Source organism: Populus trichocarpa, chromosome 14, assembly GCF_000002775.5.
Source record: "Populus trichocarpa isolate Nisqually-1 chromosome 14, P.trichocarpa_v4.1, whole genome shotgun sequence".
NCBI classification, from domain to species: Eukaryota; Viridiplantae; Streptophyta; class Magnoliopsida; order Malpighiales; family Salicaceae; genus Populus; species Populus trichocarpa.
The window spans coordinates 8,047,464-8,069,546 of NC_037298.2; the positions used below are offsets into that span (position 1 = coordinate 8,047,464).

At 31.9% G+C, this 22,083-nt stretch overlaps 3 protein-coding genes across 4 annotated transcripts; 2 read left to right on the top strand and 1 right to left on the bottom strand.

Moving 5' to 3' along the window:
• Positions 1–1,271: 1,271 nt before the first annotated feature.
• On the bottom strand, positions 1,272–3,455 carry LOC7455426 (probable WRKY transcription factor 65). Of its 2 annotated transcripts, none has more exons than XM_052447277.1 (3): positions 2,644–3,455; positions 2,344–2,481; positions 1,272–2,036 (listed from the first exon to the last, which is right to left on the bottom strand). In XM_052447277.1, the coding sequence occupies exons 1-3, from the start codon at positions 2,718–2,720 to the stop codon at positions 1,463–1,465; spliced, it is 789 nt and encodes a 262-aa protein (XP_052303237.1). In that variant the 5' UTR covers positions 2,721–3,455; the 3' UTR covers positions 1,272–1,462. The 2 variants fall into 2 exon arrangements, with proteins under 2 accessions (XP_052303237.1, XP_052303238.1); XM_052447278.1 differs by having other exon boundaries at positions 2,344–2,477; positions 2,644–2,659.
• Positions 3,456–11,342: 7,887 nt separating this feature from the next.
• LOC7495213 (uncharacterized) lies at positions 11,343–12,467 on the top strand. Its single transcript, XM_002320258.4, has one exon. It carries the CDS (start codon positions 11,425–11,427, stop codon positions 12,271–12,273), a length of 849 nt encoding a protein of 282 aa, XP_002320294.1. The 5' UTR covers positions 11,343–11,424; the 3' UTR covers positions 12,274–12,467.
• A 4,988-nt stretch (positions 12,468–17,455) lies between these two features.
• On the top strand, positions 17,456–19,529 carry LOC7455427 (DELLA protein RGL2). The gene has a single exon (XM_002320259.4). It carries the CDS (start codon positions 17,671–17,673, stop codon positions 19,312–19,314), a length of 1,644 nt encoding a protein of 547 aa, XP_002320295.4. The 5' UTR covers positions 17,456–17,670; the 3' UTR covers positions 19,315–19,529.
• Positions 19,530–22,083: the final 2,554 nt, after the last annotated feature.

A 22,083-nucleotide genomic window follows, 5' to 3' on the forward strand; every position in this document is an offset into this window, starting at 1 on the left:
AAAATTTATTACATGTCATTCTTCTAATTCAAGATTTGATATTATTTTAAGGTAAATGAAATATATTTATTGAAAATAATTATAATATAAAATATGCATTTATTAACAGAAAAAATAAATTTCCTATAATTTTGAATTTAATGCAAGTAAGACAATGTACTGATGAATCTATACTTATTGTGCTCGAAACTATAGTGTTTTTTTTCCGAGTGAAAAAAAATAAAACCATTTAAAAGTATTTAATAAATAGCATGTATAATAAAAAAATACGAGGGAAAATAGAATTTGTTTTTGTATTTTATTTCGACTCGTCCTAGAACCAAACAAAGACAAACAAAAGAAGTTCATATATCATGTCTTATAAAAAATACAAACGAGTCTCGTTTGAAACATCTTGTCTCGTCTATCTATCATTATTTATAGGGTAAAAGATTTAAATTATCTATCAAGTTTATCGTTAATATATATTTGAAGTGTGTGTATATATATATATATATACATATATCATTAAAAAAATATAAATATATATTTCATATTAAGTTTAAGCAGATTTCATGTGGGGTTTCATACTGTCTAAAAAATATTCAGATGGCAACTCTCAGGAATATAGCTCAATTGATCAGATTTTAAGTTTGCTCCCTAAAAATCATTAGTTCTAATATCATAAATCTCAGAAACACTAAAAATTTATATGATAATTATTAATCAACGTACACTTATAATAACCTAAATACTCACTATTACCCCAAAAAAAAAAATTTCAGACATGTGATTAAATTGATATGAGATATTTGACAAGTTGATTGATATGAGATATTTGACAAGTTGAGGCGTTTTTGAGGCTGACGGCAATCCTTTCCCCAACAAAAGAAAAGTATCCGTTGAATTCGCCTTGTCTACAGCAGAATCTGCGACTGCTAACACGCTCGAAGACATAGAGCAAAGCACCATTATATTTTGACAAGGGCGATGCTTACCATTGCTCAATCAAAGCTGCACAACAAGGCACTTCCAAAAAGGCCAAACATCTCTCCCACCAAATCACCCACTCACCAAAAAGTAACAGAGAGAGAGGGAGAGAGAGACTTATCTCTTAAGATATCTTTAAGCACTCACTCGTGAACCTCGTGCCTTGTTTAATTTTAAATACAAAAACACACACCCAACAACCAAACACAGGAGGCCGGCCCCCCCCTCTCTCCTCCTTCACTGTGAAAGATGTGGGTTCCTCGTCTGTCAAGAGCATTTAGTCTGAATCTCAAGAAACCTAATTATAAAAGATGATATATTTATTACTCCACTACCTTCTGTGTTAGTGTGCAACTTTATTACTACTTTACTCACTTCGAAGAAAACAACTACCACTAGAAGTGCCCTATATTATACATGGACATTTTTAACTACATTTTTCAAAGGCAGGAAGCCCCAAAAGGCGAAAAAAAATATAAAAAAATAACTAGAATCAAGAAGGGACAACAGGAATCCTTTCATCGAAAAAATTGCCCCTCACGAAGCTAGTGAAAGATGAAGATGTGGGTAGCTCTTCTAGCTCATCAAAGAAGTCATTGTTCTCTTCTGATTTGGGTGCTGAAAATGTCATCAGTCTGGAGCAACAGATGGGCTCTTCGTCGAAGACAATACCCAATGTGTCATGACTTTTCTCCGAGTTCTCAGTGAAAGGGTAGTCCTGGCTAATCATGATATCTTGAGGAATTCTTATTGGGGATTCTAAGTAGTGGAAATTGTGACCTTCACTGACATCTTCATCAGTGCTTGGCATGATGGGATGATCGTGCCTTTCTCCTGTTTCTTCTTCTGGTTTCTCTTGTTTGGGAGTTATGGGATGATCTACAAGATCAGTCGGTGGGGTTTCGGGATCTCTTGGTTGTTGGTTCACGTTAGAGTCATGGAGATCAGGACCTGGATGGTTGTGATTTGAGGTGTAAGTAACGATGAGTACCGAAGCATCTGTCCTGCATCTTTCCACTTGTTTCTTGGCTGAACAGCCCTTCGATGTACTACACCTGTAATAGCCCCTGCATGCAGAGAGAAGCATGAAAACCAGTGACAAGTACTCTTGCTTTGTGTAGGAAAAACCATCATGGAGAAACAATGATGGACAAAAGTAGTATTTGGAACATTTTGGCAAAATCCAAAGGATAGAGAGAAGATTTTCACTTTTTTACTCTGAAATGTAAGCTACTAAATCAACATTAGCAAAAAGTATGAGTTGCGTTGATCTACTGTAATTAAGAAGAAAAAAAAACATATTAGACCATAAAGACATATATAGTGAAGAGAGAAGAGACTTGATCCAAAAATTAATGAAAGAAGATGGTAAACCTTGGATAAGGAGATCCTTTAATAGGTTTTTGCCCATATTTCCTCCAAGACCAGAAATCAGAAGGTGGCCCTTCGTTCTTTAATTTCACAGCATTTTCTCCAATCCTCACTCTAACAACAATCTTCTCAACCATCTTCCTACAAAGCAAGCACAATATTCTCAAATAAATCAGGGGTATAAAGTATAGAATAAGCCCTGGGCAGAAACATGCATCAAAATCAACAAGCTTTTCAAAATGAAATTATACTTGGCGAGAATATAAAAGAAAACAAAAGCAAGAAAGAAGAGCACCAACCCACCTTCTTTTAGATGTCTGAGTTTCCGGGGTGAGTTCGGAAACATTAGAGTCCAATTTTCTAGAGGGAGAACTATCCATGACACACTTTTTGCTGCTATACCGCTTCTTACTAACTTATGCCCGAAAATGCTTTGAAGAAACACAGAATTGCTCTGAATATTAACTAGGGGAAGTCAGTGAAAGAGGAAAGAAGAGGATTGGGATCATACTCGAATCAAATTGATTAAGAGAGAGAAAAGGGAAAGGAAAGAAGGAAGTTAGGCAATAGATGACAGGAACCTCAATTTGCTTTCTCTCATTTTTCTTTTCACGCATTTATAATATATTAAAGCAATGAACAACCATGTATATATCAGCACCACCCCCACCTTGCTATAAAATAAACCCACCCCCACAGTTGCACATAAATGTCAAGATATTTGTTTCATATGGGAAAAACATGATGGCCCCCTTCCTCCCTCCACTTGATTGGCTGAAAGAAGAGCGAGACCATCTCTATGTCCATGCACATTTTGGATTTGCCATGTGGAACTTATTATCATGGTCAGCATGCCATGTAAGAAATAATTCTTCTTCTTCTTCTTCTTCTTCTTCTTCTATTGTGGGTGCAGACACATTCGGGAACATGCCAAGCATAAAAAGATGCATTGCATTTGGTTACTGCTGGATTTGGTGAGGTGACAATGTCATTGCACATATTAGCAACAAGCAACCTTCCTGGGATGAACCATAAAATGTAACAGGACAAGTTTAATTAAGAGAGGTTTTCCTAATTTTGCCCAAGCAGGGCTGCCCTATGCCCTCTTTCTGATAACCTATGAGATGAGGTGAAGGGCAAACTTAATGCAGATAGATAGGTAGGTAGAACTGAGCTGCAAAAGATGTTGTTAAAGATAAAATCTATTTATTTTTATTTTAAATTAATTTTTTAAATATTTTTACATCTTTTGATCTATAGTATTTTTGAATTATTTCAATATATTAACATTAAAAATAAAATTTTAAAATAAAAAATAGTATTTAATATATATAAAAAAAACATTTTCAAAAACAAATTTACCACATTCTCGAGTTTTCTTTAAAATAGTTGATGGTAATTTAGAGGAGTGTAACTCAACTGGTTAAACTTTAAATTTGTTTTTAGAAATTATTAGTTTGAGTTCTAAAAAATATTTTTATGGTTGTTAATTGTAAAATATATAAAATTAATAGTTAATTCAAACATCAATATTAATTGTAAAAAAAAAGCTGCCGGCTGCAGGACATGACACTCTCCTACCCGTGTGGGCCGGGAACTGGGAAACTAGTTCAGATAAAAGCAAGCACAAGCGGCCTGTCATTAAAAATTGTTCTGATTTCACTGGGTGGCGCTGATGTAGAAACTTTAACCACTGAGATAAGGATAACGACGTAATTAATGTTTTGCTCCTTTTCTTTGTTTTTCTTTCTCTCGCAAATAAAATAAAAATTATAAAGTTGAAGCATCATGCATAGCACCGGCTGCCGCCCGGCCGCCCGGCCGCCAGTTAACTAGCCAATCCATGGATCAAAAGATCTAAAAATAAGATAAAAAGGAGCAGCACTTTTGAGGACAGGTGGACACACAAGGCGATCTGAAAAGCAACAAGAAAACAAAGAGAACATCTCTATTTTGTGGTAGAATCACATTTTAACTATAAAATTTGTCTTAAGAGTACAGGGCTTCGAAGACACCACTTCGAGTCGTACGGTCTGCTTGAGTATCTATTAAACACAGTCATGATGTGGAATCACTCTCATTTGACGTGTTAGTATCTCAGCTAAATTGATCCAAAACATAACAAATCTATTAAATAAATAAAAAAAAAAACAATTTCAAAAGGACATTAAAAAAAAGTAATATTTCAGAATTTTCCAAATGCACTGTGAATTATTTTTGAAAGCTTCTCTCTCTTCAATTTTAGTTAAAAAAGAGTCTTCAAAAAGAAAAGAAAACAACCTTTTAAATTTGTGTGCTCTCTCCTACAAATAATAATAAAAAAAGCCAAGAAAAGAAAACAAATCCCCCCCCCAAAAAAAAAAAAAAAAACTAAAAATATATAATTACCCTGATTTAATTGTATTAGCAGCAATGGCCATATGGGGTGGGTGTTTGGTGAAAGTAATTATTTTTTAAAATGTTTTTACTTGAAAATTATTAAAATAATATTTTTTTATTTTTTAAAATTATTTTTAAAATAAACACAAAACAATCCAAAAATATTAATTTAAAATTAAAAAATTATGAAACATGGGTTGCAACATCTATAAAAACCTTCAATCACTCTCTTAAAAAATAAGTGGATGGATGTTTAATAGATTAGCTTGGTAGTTAAAGAGGTTTCTTCTATTCTTTAACTTTTTTTATCATTTAAAAAATTTAGTTTTAATTGACACACATATAATACTTTTATTATTGAAAAAAGAAACTACATCTAAAATAAACATCTCAAGCAACGTGACATTTAGCCAAATACAATGAGAAACAAACAAAGTAGTGTGAAATTAGTTAAGAAAAGGAGTGCATAGTCAGATTGCAGTCATTCAACCACAACACCATAGTTCCATTGCAGTTTAGAAATCCGCACCATGAGAGGTAAATAATTTTGAAAGCATCCTCGAGACATTTGTGGAATTGATGTTATTAAGGAAGACATGGAAAGTGATTGATCTTCTAAATTTTGAGCCGAGTCTTCTTCTGGTTAGTTAGGACTCCAAATTATTTTGCATGGAACAAGTAGTTTGAGGTTGATGCCCTCAAACTTCTGGTTGGTAGGGCTTCTTGCTACCAGTAATTTTAATGCAGTTTATTTTCTCGGTCACGATTATCCAAAATGCTTGAAATTTAGATAACAAACTGTTATAATTAATGGTTGTACATGTAAAATGGACCCAAACCCCTCCCTCTCAAAATAGACCAGAAAAATCCCTCAAAATAGGCCTATCAAGAACACCTTTTAGGCTCGAGCTAGGTATCTCAAGCTCAAAGTACAACAAGGGCCCATGGAAAGTGGAGTGGGCTCGGGTATGGTCGCTAGAACCCAACTCCCTAGAAAGCATGAGCTTGAGCAAGAAGCCCGAGCCCATGCAAGGAGTACACCTAGTATGGGCATGATATACCTGGCATCACCATGGGCTAGGGCTTCTACGCCCAAGCCTCATGTGCCCAGACTCGAGAGTGCGCCCTAAGCCCAACATGCCTGGGTCCAAGCAGCACGTTTGAACCCATTTCTTACCTCTAATATGCCTGAGCTCAGCGTGTTTGGGTCCTAGTAGCGCACCTAAACCCACTTTCACCTCTCATGAGCTCAGACTGTCACACCCGAGCCCAACATGTTTGGGTTCTGGCAGCATACCCGAACCCACTTTCACCTCTCATGGCCTCAAGTTATGATGCACGAGCCTAGCGTGTTTAGGTCCAGGCAGCGCGCTCATACCCACTTTCACCTTTAATGGGCTTGGGCACCTTGCCTGAGCCCAACACTCGTCATGTGGGTCTCTCAGTATTTTATATTGATCCAATACGTATTATTTTGAGTAAAATACAACTCAAAATATCATAAAGATAAAATTATACTCTAAACCCTCCTTTTCGCAAAAAAAACAAGACTCATGGAGTATAAATACACCATGAGACCTTCAGAATAAAGGTTCACAATCTTTATTCTCTACTACATATATATTTTCAGAGCATCACTTTCTAGAATATTATTGTATTTTCTCTCTCTAAAAACATACTTATTTTAAGTATTATAGAGTTTCCACCTCCACCAAAAGAGACCTTTTGCAGGTACTGGCCACAAGCCACATTGGCATACCAAGCACCGAGTGTAAGCTATCAACCCACCTTAGGTAGGGATAATTGATGTGATTACTAGGACCAATTGATTAACCGATTATCCAACTCGAGAACCTTATTATTAGGCTACTTGGATTTTCGGGACATTATCAGTTTTATATATATATATATATATATATATATATATATATATATATACACACACACACACACACACATACGTATTAAAAACCATTATTGTAAACAACCATCCTCGTCCCTGAGTATCATTTTATTACTATCCTGGGACAAAAGGAACAAACAGAGAAATGTATTTGGTTGAAGAGACAAAAACACAGATATAAAAGTAAATTTATCTTCAGGATAATTTTGGACTGAATTTTTGTACTTTCAAAACATGAGGTATATAGGGGACATGTCTCAAAAGACAATATTTTTTATTTTTTATTCCTTAATATATCTGTAAAAAAATTTCAATTTCAAAATTGTTCAACTAAAACATATAAAGATAAAAAATGGTTATTATTCTAGTTTTAAAATCCAACTCGAGAATCAATTCGGGGCAAAGCATGTGTCATGAGTCGGGTTAACTCAAGTTGACCCAAGTTAGTGTAAGAATAAAAGTGATTATTATCATAATTTTAAAATTTGATTCGGGGATCTACCTGAGGCAATGCCCGGGTCACGAGTGGGGTTGAATGTTGACCCGAGTCAATATAAGGATAAAAGTGGTTATTATTATAGTTTTAAAACCTGACTCGAGGGTTAACCTAGGGTAAGGCTTGATCACGTGTCAGAAGGGTCAACACAGAATAAAAGTGATTATTATCATAGTTTTACTATTTGATACAGAGATCAACCTAGGGCAAGGCCCGGGTCACAGATCAAGAGGGTCAACTTGGGTTGACTCAGAGCAATTTAAGGATAACAATTGTTATTATCATAATTTTAAAATCCAACTCGATGGTCAATCAGGGCAAGGCCCAGGTCATAGGTTGGGAGGGTCAATATGGGTTGACCCGATTCAACGTATGGATAACAATAATTATTATCATAGTTTTAAAACTCGACTTGAGAGTTGACCCGAGGCAAGGTTCAGATGACGGGTTGAGAGGGTCAACCCGTCAAATCGGTTTTGGTTTTATAACTAGGTTATTATAATATTTTTAATCTCAACACACAATATAAACTAAAGTAAAAAAAAAACTAATTATTTTTTAAAATATGTAAGTTTGACAACAATACATATTAAAGGTGAAATAGATTTTTTATAAATTGTTTATTTTGTCTTATTCACCATAACCAAACATGATACAAAAACAATCATTTTATTTTGTACATCACCACCAAACATAATTTTATCTCTGTCTTTTTTTCTACTTGTCTTTTTATCTCTACTATCATTGTCTTTTCTGTCCCGAAGCAATAACCAAACGCTAACTAAGGTAGCACTTTGTTACTGTCCTAGGACAGAAGAGACAAAGACAATTGAAACATAGGAGAAAAGACAATGGAGACATAGAAGACAAGACAAAATAAAAGACAAATTAAAATTGTGTTTTGTATTGGTTTACAAGACATGGTGATTGTCTTTGTATTATGTTTGGTTGATGATAGACAAAACATGAAAAAACATGAAAAAAAAATATTTTACCCTTAATATGTATTACTGTCAAAATTGTGTTTGGTAGTGGTATAGAAGATACAACTATTATCTTTGTAACTTGTTTGGTTGATAGTAGACAAAACATAAAAAAAATATTTTACTCTTAATACCAAGATTGTCAATCCCATTCTGGTTGGCATTTCATTTTTTTCATTAAGAAAAAAAAACATGGATTTTTCTCCAAAAAAAAACAAGAAAAAAAAACACTATTTGGCAAAAATAGAATGGTCAGAACGAAACCAAAACATTTTGGTTAGAATTTGGCTGGAATTTTTAGAACAGGCCGAGATTATGAGTGGGATGAGATTGTTTATGTTTTTTGAACTGGAACGAGATATACTGACCACTCCAACCATAACGGAATTGACAACCTTACTTAATACATATAAAAACTCAGATTGGCTTGGGGGTTGACCTGAGATCTGGGACCCAACTAACTTGAGTTTAAGAAAAAATAGAGAAAAGATTGATCTGATCTGATCCGATAAAAACCGAGTTGATCCGGAATTAAACTTGGGTAAAAAACCCGTTGACTTTTTTATTGTCAAAACAACTTGATCCTTTTAAAAAAGAATCTGAGTTAACACGAGTTGATTCTAATTAACTTGTTCACTTTTTAAATCCCATGACCCAGACTTTTATCTCGAGTTGATTCTTGGATCAAGTTTTAAAACTATGATAATAATTTTTTTTTAAGCCTTAAATGCATTGGTTGGATAATTTTGGAATTAATTTTATTTTTACAGAGATTTATTAGGGATAAAAAATAATAAATATTGTATCTGAATACATGTTTTCTCAGTATCTCTTGTTTTGAAAATATATAAATTAAATTCAAAATTGTCCACTAATATTTATTTTTATTTTTTCAACTAAAAATATTTATACTTTTATTATTTTTATCTTTTTTTATCTCAAAATAGAAATAAATATTATTTAAACGAGTGAAAATCAGCTCGCCTACATGCCCCAACTACATTCAACAGTAAATATATATCAGGAAATTGATTGGAAGACTGGTGGTAGACGTCATGGAGACAAGCATGTTGAGGGAACTGGTCAAAATCTGCCAAGTTCATCACACGATATAATTTGTAAGAAATTATAGGGCATCAATTACTAATACAATAATGAAATATTCTACTAACTCCAGCTAAATATATATCAGGAAATATAAATAAATAACAACCCATAGAAAATTAACAACGTCGATACACTCCTCCACTCAAAATACAACACAAAAGAAGAATGATTGGCACACGTTCTCTCTACTCGTCTATCTATTCCGTTGACTTCACTAATAGATAATGCAATTAATGTAAAGGGTTAATGCATGCCTCTAAAAAAAAAAAAAACAATGGGATAAAATGATCAGGAACTTTTCTTTTGAAACACAACGTTTTAGAGAATTTCTCTGTTTTTTAATATTTGCCGGTGCATAACACAATGTTTTTAGGTAGTATTTATTGCAGCTAGTTTAATAGGGAGAGACGAGGAATTTTGGATATGAGTTGGCTGCTTTCCCCCCCCGCATTTTATCCCTCTTTTTTTTCGCATTTCTCCTCTTCTTTTCTTTTTCTTTTTCTTTTTCTTTTTTATTTTTTTCTAATTTTATTATTCGTTTGATTATAAATTTATCTTCATAAATTATTTTAGTTTGATTTCTGCAAAATTATCCTAATATGAAATAAATATTTTAACATTTTATTTATGCTCGATTTTACAAATATTTTTTTTTATCGTTTAATTAAGTAATAAATAGTTTTTTTAAAAAAAAAAGCAAAATTCTTAAACCCAATGAAGTCCATCACCCGGATTATGGATTTGGCCGGTTAAGTCACAAAGCTCGGGTCGATCCAATATGTCACTGTCTCAATATTACAAAAAAAAAAAGAGATCATCTTGATTTTCTTTTAAAGCCAAATTACATCTTTTATCTGTTGTCTGAGTTGCCTTTAGACTTCTAAATTTTAAACATGGACTAGGTAAGGAGTCGAGTTAGGAGGTTTCAAGGCTGACTTGTTGGGCTAAATTTAATGACAATGTCAAATAGTTCTTTTCGGCTTGAATTTTTTTCACTTTATTTTTATTTATTTAAGTTACAACATAGCACTATCTTGAAAACCAGTTCCTATTAATTTAAGTTTTTACTATGCTCCGCTCTCTATCATATTTTATTGTGGCTTGGAGCAGTGAATATTTTATTTTGATCACTTAAAATTATCATTGACACCGATTCCGACCACCAAAATAGTTGATATTGGTTTCAGTAAGTTTCATTCGGTAAGGAGAATTTCACTTAGGTGTCAACAAATTATCGCTGAATTATGAGCTCGAGAAGATTTTTGTTTTAAGTTGATTTTGACTTTTTTTGTGGTTTTTGTTATAGTTTTTAAATTTATATTTCAATTAATACCATTCTATATATTTTTTATTTTGCTTATTTAGCATTTTTTAAATAGTAGCTATTTTTTTAATTATTTTATATATATATTTAATTTTTGAAAAGATTATTCTAAGTCATTTATAATTTTTTTTGATGTTTTATATAGATGAACTTTATTTTTAAAAATAAAAAATATTTATTTTTGGATAACATTTCTAATACATAAAGCATTGCATAATAGTTTTTTCTCATTTACTTTATTCAATCAATTTTATATTTTTATCTATTTTTATTATCATTTAATGGAATAAAAAATAAAATTTAATATACGAATTCATTAAAAACAATTGGGTAAATGATCTGTGTTGCAATATCAAATATCTCGGTCTACTTTTATCTCTCGGGTTTTCCAGTTTTTTTTTTAATTATTGATGATGATTTTTTTTATTTATTTACACAGATAATTCTTAATTTTTTCAATTAGATGCGTGTATAAGGTTTTTAATTTACATTTGAGATTTTTTATATAAAAAAAATTATGTAAAAAAACCTACATATTTAATTATTATTTTTTTGTGAAAAACAAAATCCAACCATAAACAACAAGTTAGACCTACCCCTACCTATAATCCAAAAACAATTAGCAGCAAAATAATTTTAAAATGGTAACCACCAAACTAACAAAGAGTAAAATAAAAAAAATAGCCTCAACCGCTGAAGGGGACATCCTATCAGTGTTTTCCATGATCAGGCCATTAAAAAAAAAATAATAAGGGCATGGGCTAGGACAGTGCCCTGTCTCAACTAATTTAAACCATGGACGTGATAACCACTTTGATCTGTCACATAAATTTAGACCTCATTTTATGTTTCTTGTCATGTAACCAAGTCATATTTGCTTCAGGACAAAACCATGGGGTGGCAAAAGAAGGCAAAAAAGCTCTTGGGCTGCGCAATTTTCATAGAACCCTTCCATATCTTGATCATTACCCTCCTCAGTCTCTTGCTGCCCCTCTCATTTCTCCTCCTGACCAGGCTCTCTAGTTACAACTATCTGCTGACCATCACGTCTGATCCTGTACAACAACCACCATCTTCTTTCATCACGTCTTTATTCCTGTCAATCAACACAGCAGTTCTGTATTTTCTTGTTTCAGTTGTTAGCGTAGCCACTCTTATTCATGGCTTGACAGGAAAAATCACCCTTCTAAGTGAGTCAACAGGCGCAACTTACCGACCCGGATTGTACACTGCATGGATTATGTTATGTACGCTACAGATTTGTGTTGGCTTGGGCGTTCAACGGAGCGTATCTGCTGGGATGTTCGATGGTTATGGTTTTGATATTCAAAGAAGTTTCTTGAGTAGAGTTATATTTTTCTTGGGGTTGCATGAGACCATGATCCATTGGTCCAGGACTGTTGTTAAGCCAGTGGTTGATGACACAATTTTTGGTGCGGCTAGAGACGAGAAGTGGGAACAAAGGGTGGCTGTAGCTTTGAGCTGTGGTACTTTGTGGTGGTGGAGGTTAAGGAATGAAGTTGAGTCTTTGGTTTTTGTGGCAGAGGCAAAGATAGAGCTGCTGATGGATTTAGCAGTGGCTGACATGGTTGGTTGGTGGCTGTATTACCTGACGGTAACAATTGGAATGGTAAGACTTGTGAAGGGTCTTATCTGGGTTGGGGTGATCTTGCTTTGTAAGAGGGTAAGAAGAAGGAATTCTGCTGAAACTTGTGAGCTGGATGAATTAGACAAGGTCTGAAATCGACCTTTTCTTTTTTAATAGTATGTTCTTATTTTTCATTCTGCAGGGCAATTGCTCTGTGATATTATATGTCGCATTCCTTTCTTAATGAGTTGTTGTGATATTGTACCAAAAATTGTAGGATTATTCATTTTTAGCTGTAAATTTATATTCCCGCTGAGAGGAAAATAAAGCTCTGAAATTAGTCAAAACATCTGGAATTCTCTTATTTATCAATCGCTCCAACCATGTCAACAGGATACGCTTGGCATGTGATTTTTTTGACACGTGCTTGCCACTTCGCTGATGGGTGAAGAAAGCTGTGATAGAGAGTATGGTGAAAGCTACGTCTAGACCCACCCAACTGGTCACTTTTTTTATTCTAAAAAAAAATAGGTCACCAGCCTTGAGAAGCTTGGAAATTGTCCGTTTCAAGAAGTAAATTTTCAAATCACAGTTATAAACGTTATCACAATATTAAAAATATTCTAAATAAAAAACATTTCAAAATATCATCCTGATTTTACCTGTGGTTTTGATAATTGTATAGTTGTTGTCACAAAATAAAAATTACTAGTAATTGTCCCGCATTTCACCGTGGATAAAATCAATTTTTTCAATGTAAAAAATATTTAAGCATTGAAAACTTGTTTTCTAATAAAAAAAAGCTTAGTCATAAATTCAAAATATGATAATATTGAATAATATCTTTTTTATTGATACATTGACATATTAGATGTCATATTTAAAAATATTGGGATAATAACATATTAAATCGACCCGGATTAACCTGTCAAATTTGTAACTCATGTCATGAGACCGTGATAATTCTATAAAAAATAAATTAAAATAAATTATAAAAGTCAATTTCTAATCAATTCAATGTTGAAGGGTGAAATTGAAAAAAAATCTATTAAACAAAAGGATAAAAAAACTATCTGAGTCAACTCGTGTTAACTTGTCAAACCCACAATCTGAATTATAAAATCAGAATAACTTCATATAAAGCAAATAAAAAATATGAAACCCAATTTCCAACCAACCTAATATTGAATGATAAAATTAAAAAAAAAATCAATTAAAAAGATGACAAAAAAACAACCACGGTCAACTTAGGTTAACCTATTAAACTCGCAACCTGGATCGTCAGATCAAAATAGCTTAATAAAAATAAATAAATAAAATTACAAAGCTCCTCCTCCAACAAATCCAGTGTTGAAGATTTAAATCAAGAGAAAACAAAACAAAATTCATGAGACTAAAATACCTTCATAGAGAGCTAATTGAGAAAAATCACGAAGTCTAATTCCCAAACCTAATATTAAAGGATGAAATTAAAAAAAATAAACTACAAAAAATAAAATTGAGTTGTAGGAGAGTGAAATTAAAAAATAGAATCAATTAAAAAGGATCTGGAAAAATGAACCGAGTCAACCTAGACCAACCTATAAAAAAAATACGAAGCTCAATTTCCAACCAACCCATGTAGAAGGATAAAATTAAAAAAAAATCAATTAGAAAAATCAGCAAAAAAAAATAACCCAAGTCAATTCATGTTAACCTGTTAAACTCGTAAGCTGAGTCATGAGACCGGGATAACTTCATAAAAAAATTTAAAAAATTATGAAGCTCCATTTCCAAATATCCAATATTAAAGGTTGAAATTCAAAAGAAAAAAAAACTAAATTCATAAGACCAAAATAACTCCACAGAAAAAAAAAATTGAAAAAAAAAATTACGAAACCCAATTCTCAAACAACCTAATATTGAAAGATAAAATTAAAAAGAAAACAAAAAAAAATTAAGTTCTTGGAGGGTGAAATTAAAAGAAATATTTCATTAGAAAAGGACCCAAAAAATAAATTGAATCTACCTATCAAATAGATGACCTAGATTATAAGACAGAGATAACCTCATAGAATGAAAATAAAAAAATTACAATGCCAACAAAAAAAAATATTCATGTAAAAAAGGTAACAAAAAATGAACATAGAGCTCAGGTCAACATGTCAAACCCGCGATCAAAGTCATTAAACCAAGATAACCTCATAAAAAACAAATAAAAAAAAAGATTATGAAGTTCAATTTCCAACTAACTCAGTGTTGAATGATGAAATTTTAAAAAAATCAATTACAAGAAACAGCTCAAAAAGACTGACCCGAATCAACTCAAGTTAATCTATTAAACTTAGAATCTAAGTAATAAAATCAGGATAAATTTATATAAAAAGAAATTATAAAACCCCATTCCAATAGACCTTTAAAATTAAAAAAAAAAAAACTCAACAATTCTGAGCTTCTTCTCTTTGACTCAACCTTTGTTTGGCTTTTGTACTTGAATGATCTTGTCGATTTTTTCTTCTTTATCCTTTATTAGCTCGTGCTTCCTGAAATATCATAGCCCTTTAATCAACATGAATTAAACATCAAGAATCTGATAAACATGAATTAAACATCAAGAATCTAATAAAGTTCCACCAATAATTGAAACAATCAAAACAAATTATTAATAAAGGTTCACATGATTTCCATGGATTTAATTATCATGCTGGCCACGCATCTATCATAAGGAAACTGAAAACATAAAAAGAAGTTTTCATAAAGAAAAACAAAACTCACCTTTTTTTCTTTATCTTTTCTACCATCTTTCTTTTTTCTAGATAGATATCCGAGCTAACTTTATATATCTCAACTAATTCTCTGAGACTCTGAAATTAATGATTAAATAAATCTTTAATGATACTGAAATTTATAGCACTCGAACTGATAATTTTTAAAAAACAAACTCGAAACTAACTTATTAAGCTGCCCTTAAAAAAAAAAATTATTATTATTATTTTGCATCTTCGTCGTGGAGAGTATTTTGTTTGTGTAAATCTAGTTTTCGAAGAAAAAAAAAAGAGAATTTTTATTTTTATTTTAATTATATAAAGAGAGAAGGGTGGCGCTTGACGTCAAAAGTACTCAAATGTCACTTAATTAGAAACGGACACTAACAAATTATATTCTTAGGTGCGATACACGTATCAACCAGTCATGGCGCATTTGGTTAGCTTTTGATTTCAGTTTCAAGCATAGGTCGAGAGAGGACCTAGGCTAGGTCCCTGAGCTATGAAGTGTTCCGATGAACATCTTTTTTTCTTTTTTCTTTTTTGTCACAATCCTTTTATATTCCCGTTGAATAATACATGAGTTGTTTATAATTCGTTTAAGAATTCCTTAAATTACGAGTCTTTTTTTATTGACATTTTTTTATTCTAAATTCAAACCGAACTATGAAAGTGTTGTGGTGATTTTTTTTCCCGCATCCCATTTATTTCTCCATTACATAATACATGAGTTGTACATTTTTCCTTGTAAAATGTTAGAAATCATAAAAAAAGTAAAATATAAAAAATATTAAGAAGTCAACCTTCATCAATATTATATTATGATAAATGGGTTAATATTTTCCTACACTCCTCTACCTTTTTATACATTTAAGAGGTCATTCTACTATTTTTATCTTAATATAATTTTTATATATTATATTTTCATCACGTATTACAGTCAACTAGTTTCATTATCGGTGTTAAAAATTGACACATATCATATTTCGATAAAATTTTATTGATGTTTTTTTTAATACAAGCCTTTATAAATATTTCTTTAGGATATTTTTTCCCCAGCACAATAGCATTTTCTACATGTTTTTTAACATAAAAAAAAATTCAGAAATACAAATCAAAAGGTTCATGTATGTATTTAATTAAATAAATTGATAATAATTTATGTAACTGAAAAAAATTATGAAACTTAATTTTTAATTAATTAAAGTTAACCAACCAAATCTGTGACTCAGATTATTGACTTAACTAGGCTAAGATAATTTTTTTTATCTAACATAAACACCTATAAATTTAAAAACTAACAAAAAAAAGTCATTTTCAATCGTATTTTGACAAAAACAAAATCATAAACACCTTGTAAAATATATTTATGGTCCTAAACAACTTAAAAAATAGCTTGAAAATCCACAATAAACTCGAAATCAAAATTTTTTGCAGGTTTGGATCTACCATATAGGACAAGTTCAAGGGAAAAAAACACCTAGGATAAACTCTACACATAGATAAGAATCCATTGACACCAAAATCATTTTTTTTCATGATCTTAATTGGTGTAAATGATAATTTTTTTTCCCTCTATCTTTGGAATTCAGCCATTTCCTCAAATCGAAGATCAAAAAATAATAAACAAATGAAGTTGAGACCAAAATTGACTTTATTCTTAATTTTTTAAACCAAATAATTATAATTGAGAAAGTGTGGGAACTAAAATGAACGTTTTATCTAAATTTATCTAAAACCATCTATTTCTCTGTATTTTTTATTTTGATTCCATATCTTTTAATCTTATAGTAAAATTGTGAGATGGACTATAAGCCTGTTTGTCTTTGCGTTTCAAAAATATTTTTGAAAAAATTTAATTTTTGTTTGCTTTAAATTAATATTTTTTGTATTTCGGATCATTTTAATATGCTGATATCAAAAATTATTTTTAAAAAATAAAAAAAAACAATATTATTTTAATATATTTTCAAATAAAATATATTTTAAAAATCAATTATTAGCAACCATCAGAATGCATGAATGCATGGGTTTAGAGTATTTGTGAATTGTGATAATTTATGGACGAATCGGCAATTATTATATCGAGCTCGGCAGCTGGCAAGGGTACCCCTGTTCCATAAAACATATTGGCCCCAAAATTAAACTTCTGATAGCAGCACTTTGTATTTTATTGATGATTCTTTCATTTGTCTTCCATGCCCGTGATTGGTGTGCCCTGTCTTCTTTCCCGCCCTTGCTACTGCCGTCCACTCTTGCTTGCCTGAACTTCTTAGGATATCTGGATCGACTAATTTTATAAAAAAAATAATAATTATAATCTTATTCTATTTTAATATAAGCAGGCCGTGTTCAAAATATCACCATCTATTCCCAATCAATGACGCATTTCTTGCATTGCATCCTTCGGACTTCACAATATTGATTAAGAGAGCTGCTGATGCCTTTTCTTTTCACCTCACCTTATATCTTAGCGACACCTGGCTTTTCTTTTCGATGCTTTTCACCTGCAATCGGCCAGCATTTTGTAGCTTTTCAACCTTTAAGAGAAAAAAAGGAGACCTCCTTTGCAGGGACGGAACTAGGGGGAGGCGAGCATGGGCTCGGCACCTGCAAGATATTTAAAATTTTATTATTATTTAGTATTTAAATATAGAATAGTATAATATTTTTTATTTTAAATAAATAAATTTCTTAATTATTTTGTTATATTAATTTTGACATTCCCTGTCAAATATTATCGTGTTTATGCTTCATTAGATTAGATAACCATATTGTGAATTTGCCGATTAGCTTTTAATCTGAGATGGCGAATGCTTCGTTCTCTTTCGATCCATTCGACTTCAATGGAATACAGAGTGGTTATAGTCATAATGAAGATTATGAGAAAGAGGAATTGGTGATCAAAGGAAAGCAAGACCGAATGTTTTCCATGGAAGACTTGGGGCAGGTTTATCCTATATGTTCTGAATATGGTGCTTATCAAGATAACACAGAGAACAAGGAGCTCAATTTCTTTAGAGATCAGCACCAGCAGCAGCCACAACAACAACAATCGCCACCCAATACAAATTATTTGGCATTGGATGACTTACTTGGTTATTGTTTCCCAGCACCAGCGCAACCAACGCAGGAAATCAGAAAGATTGAGAACATTGTCGAACATAGTAAAGAGATGCAATATACACCTGCACTATCATCATCTTTACAACTCCTTCACAATTATGGAAGTGGGATCAAGAAGTTGAATGCGAACCAGCCCGGCAGTGCTAGCAATGAAACTTGCTTCGGGAGTCGAAAGAAACTGTCAACTGAGGAGATCATAAGAGTAGCTGGATCAATGTTCATACAATTCTCTGATCAAAGATATGATGATTTCTCCATGCTCATGCACCCTTTTGGTTATGCCCTCTCAGGCCTATCCGAGGAAGAAAAAAGGGATGTGGAACTCACTCACCTTCTGCTAGCAGCAGCAGAGAAGGTAGGCTACCGACAATTTGACCGTGCAAGCAGATTGCTGAGCCGTGGTGAACGGGTTGCATCTGAGAGATCCAATCCACTCCAGAGGGTTGTGTACCACTTCGCAGAAGCTCTTCGATGGAGGATTGATAAGGCAACAGGAAGATTCCCTCCAACAGAAATGAAGGGAAAACCAAAATGTGTAACTCCTCATGGTTTAAGTACACATCTAGTTCACCTTAGCGTCCACCAGAAAGTTCCTATTAATCAGGTAATGCAACTCACAGCGATCCAAGCAATAAATGAAAATGTTGGATCAGCAAGAAAGATCCATTTAATTGACCTGGAAATCAGGAGTGGAGTTCAATGGACGGCCTTGATGCAAGCTCTTGCAGATCGTCAACGCCGGCTTGACCATCTTAAGATAACTGCTGTTGGCTTGAGAGGCATACAAAAGATAGAGGAGACTGGTAAGAGGTTAGAAACCTTTGCTAAGTCCATGAACCTCCCATTCACGTTCAAACCAATTCTGGTATCTAGCATGTCTGAAATCAAGGAGGAACTATTTGAAACAGCAGCTGATGAAACCGTGGTTGTTGTCTCTAACATGATACTCAGGACAATGCTCTCAAGGCCAGCTTGCTTGGAAAATTTGATGGAAGTGATTAAAAATCTTAATCCTTCATTAATGATCGTCGGCGAAGTTGAAGCAAATCACAATTCACCAAAATTTGTGAACCGTTTCATTGAAGCATTGTTCTTTTATGGTGCATATTTCGATTGTATTGAGACCTGCCTGGAACAGAACACTGAGCACAGAACGATAACTGAAGCAATCTTCTCTAACGGGATAGAAAATATGGTGGCTATGGAAGGCACCGACAGGATTGCTAGAAACGTGAAAATAGATGTATGGAGGGCATTCTTTTCAAGATTTAGAATGGTGGAAGTAGGATTTAGTGAGTCGTCCCCCTATACCAAGCTAGCTTGATTCCAAAGCAATTTCCTTATGGCGATTCATGCACTCTTGAAAAGAATGGTAAGTGCCTAATTATTGGGTGGGAAGGAACACCATTGCATTCCCTTTCAGCTTGGAAGTTTTCCAGAGAGAGACTATGGAGGTCCTTGTAAATTATAAATTCTGAAACTGCTTGTAGTGGCTACTTGCACTCTTAGATTGAAGGTTATTAATTTCAACTGTATTATTGAACTGAATAAAATGGTTTTCTATTTCTTAGATGGAAATTATTTTAAGATTTATTTACAAGGTTTGTCTTTGCCCACATATGTAAGGAACGTGTTGTGTCTGTTCAGGATTAATTACATCAGGCAAGATTGCTCTGGGGTTATTGACAGAAAACGAAAACGGGAGTATTATACTCTTGATCAGCTGCAAATCCCTGGTTTTCATATAATACAATCCCTTAGCTCAAGGGCTATAATTCGGCTTGTCCAAAAGTTCTTAGGAGGTTTGTTCCTTTTAGCAAAATAAAATAAAATAAAATTGTAATTATATTTTAAGATAAATTATTTTATTATACTTCATAAAATTAAATTTATTTTAAATTTGATGTAGTTTCTTACAGAGAGTATCAAAATGTCTTGAAAACTCAAAGTTGATATTCAAAAATCATTTGATAAAAAAATTACTCCATTAGATGTCGGTTTTAGGTGATTGGTAATAGATATATACCGGTCATATTTGTGATCAGGATTATGAGATCATGGTAACCCTATAGAAAGTAAATTAAAATAATTTATAAATATCAATTTCTAATCAATTCAATATTAATTGATGAAATTCAAAAAAGATATATATTAAATTAATGATAAAAAAACTACTAGGATAAATCTAGGTTAATCTGTTAACCCCGTGATCCGGGTCAAAAGATAAATAATAAATATGAAGTCTAATCTTCAACCAACTCAATATTGAAGAATGAAATAAAAAAATCAATTAAAAAAAGATCTAAAAAAATAATCCAAATCAACTTGAGCTAACCTGTTAAACCGGCGACTTGAGTCATGTAAATAGATTAACTTTATAAATAAAAAATAAATAAAAATACGAAGCTTTATTTCCAATAGATCAAATATTAAAATTTAAAATTGAGAAAAAAAAACTAAATTCATGAGACCGAGATAACTCCATAGAATACAAATTGAAAAAAAATGTGAAGCCCAATTCTCAAATAACCTAATATTGAAGAATAAAATTGTAAAATAAATAAATAAAAAAAGATTGAGTTGTTGAAGGTGAAATTAAAAAACAAATATATTCAATTAAAAAGGTACCCAAGAAAATGAACCGAGTAAACCTGGATCTACCTGCCAAACCCGCGATCCGGGTCATATGATCAAGATAACACCATAGAAAAAAATTAAAAAAAAATCCCCAATTAATAAAATATTCAATTAAAAAAAAACAAAAAAAACAAAGTTAATCTAAATTAATATATCAAATCTGTAATTCAAATCATAAAATCACGACAATCTAACCTAAACTAGCTAAACTTGAACCCATTACTAAGTCTAATTTTATATCATCTTTTTAAAAAAAAATTAAAGGAATTAAAATGTCACTAATCAAAACCAATTTAATAATTTTAATTATTTTCCTTTTAAGTCTAAAGCTAAATTTACGATAAACAAAGGAATCAAAATGTCTCTAACCAAAACACCAATTTAATGCTTTTAATTGTTCTCTTGAGTCAAAATATAAATAAGTAGGAGCTAAACATAGAGGAGAAAAAAATCTTTTATCATAAGCTAAATTGAACAAACCTGCTGAAATTTGATTAAAAAATTTATGCTAATCTTGAGAGGTGTAAGTCAACTGGTCAGGCTCTAGGTTTGCTCCCCGGAGGTTACCAGTTCGAGTCTCACAAACCTGAAGGTCACTGGAGGCTTAAATGATTGTTAATTTCAGGGCCCGTGAAATTAGTCGAGGTACGCGCAAGTTGACTCAAACACCCACATTAATCTAAAAATAAAATCTATGCTAATAGTCCTTGTATTAATTATTTGATCTAATTTAATCCATGTTAATGAAAATTTCAAACGGTTAAGGAATTCGCTTGTGAAAATCACATGACCTAGTAGAAAAACACCTTAACATATAATTTTGATTTTTTTCCCAATAAAATGAAAAAAAAATTGACAAAATGATTTGAACGGAAACCTAATTCTCACTGATTTACAAGAATTGTTGACATAAAATATTTAGTTCATCAATGATGCTTTGATTAATAGTTCAAAGGATTCTTATACAATTTAGCTTTTTTTAATTATTATTATTAAATGAAAAACAGAATAGTAGGGAATTAACTCCAAATGATAGGTCTCCTGATTAACGTACAGGTTGAGACTTGAGAGTTAGTTTTAATCTGTATTTTTATTAAAATTTAATTTTTTAAAATTAATTATTTTGATATTTTTAAATCATTTTAATATACTGATATTAAAAATAAATATATATATATATATATATATATTATTTTAATGTTTTTTTTAATTAAAAAACAACTACTATAACATTCCTAAGTTAATTCTAACCTTTTCAGTTTGAAATTTTGGATTAAACATTAAACTGGATTTATTCTCCTAAATACACTAAATTAAAATTAAAAAATAGGTTATCTTAAACTTACTTGGGCAAAATAAGTTCGAATGTACCAATGTTTGGTTCTAAAAAATCAAAACGTTAAGGTACTACTAGTCCTCACCATACGAACTTAGCCCTTGGGGATTTCAATTATTA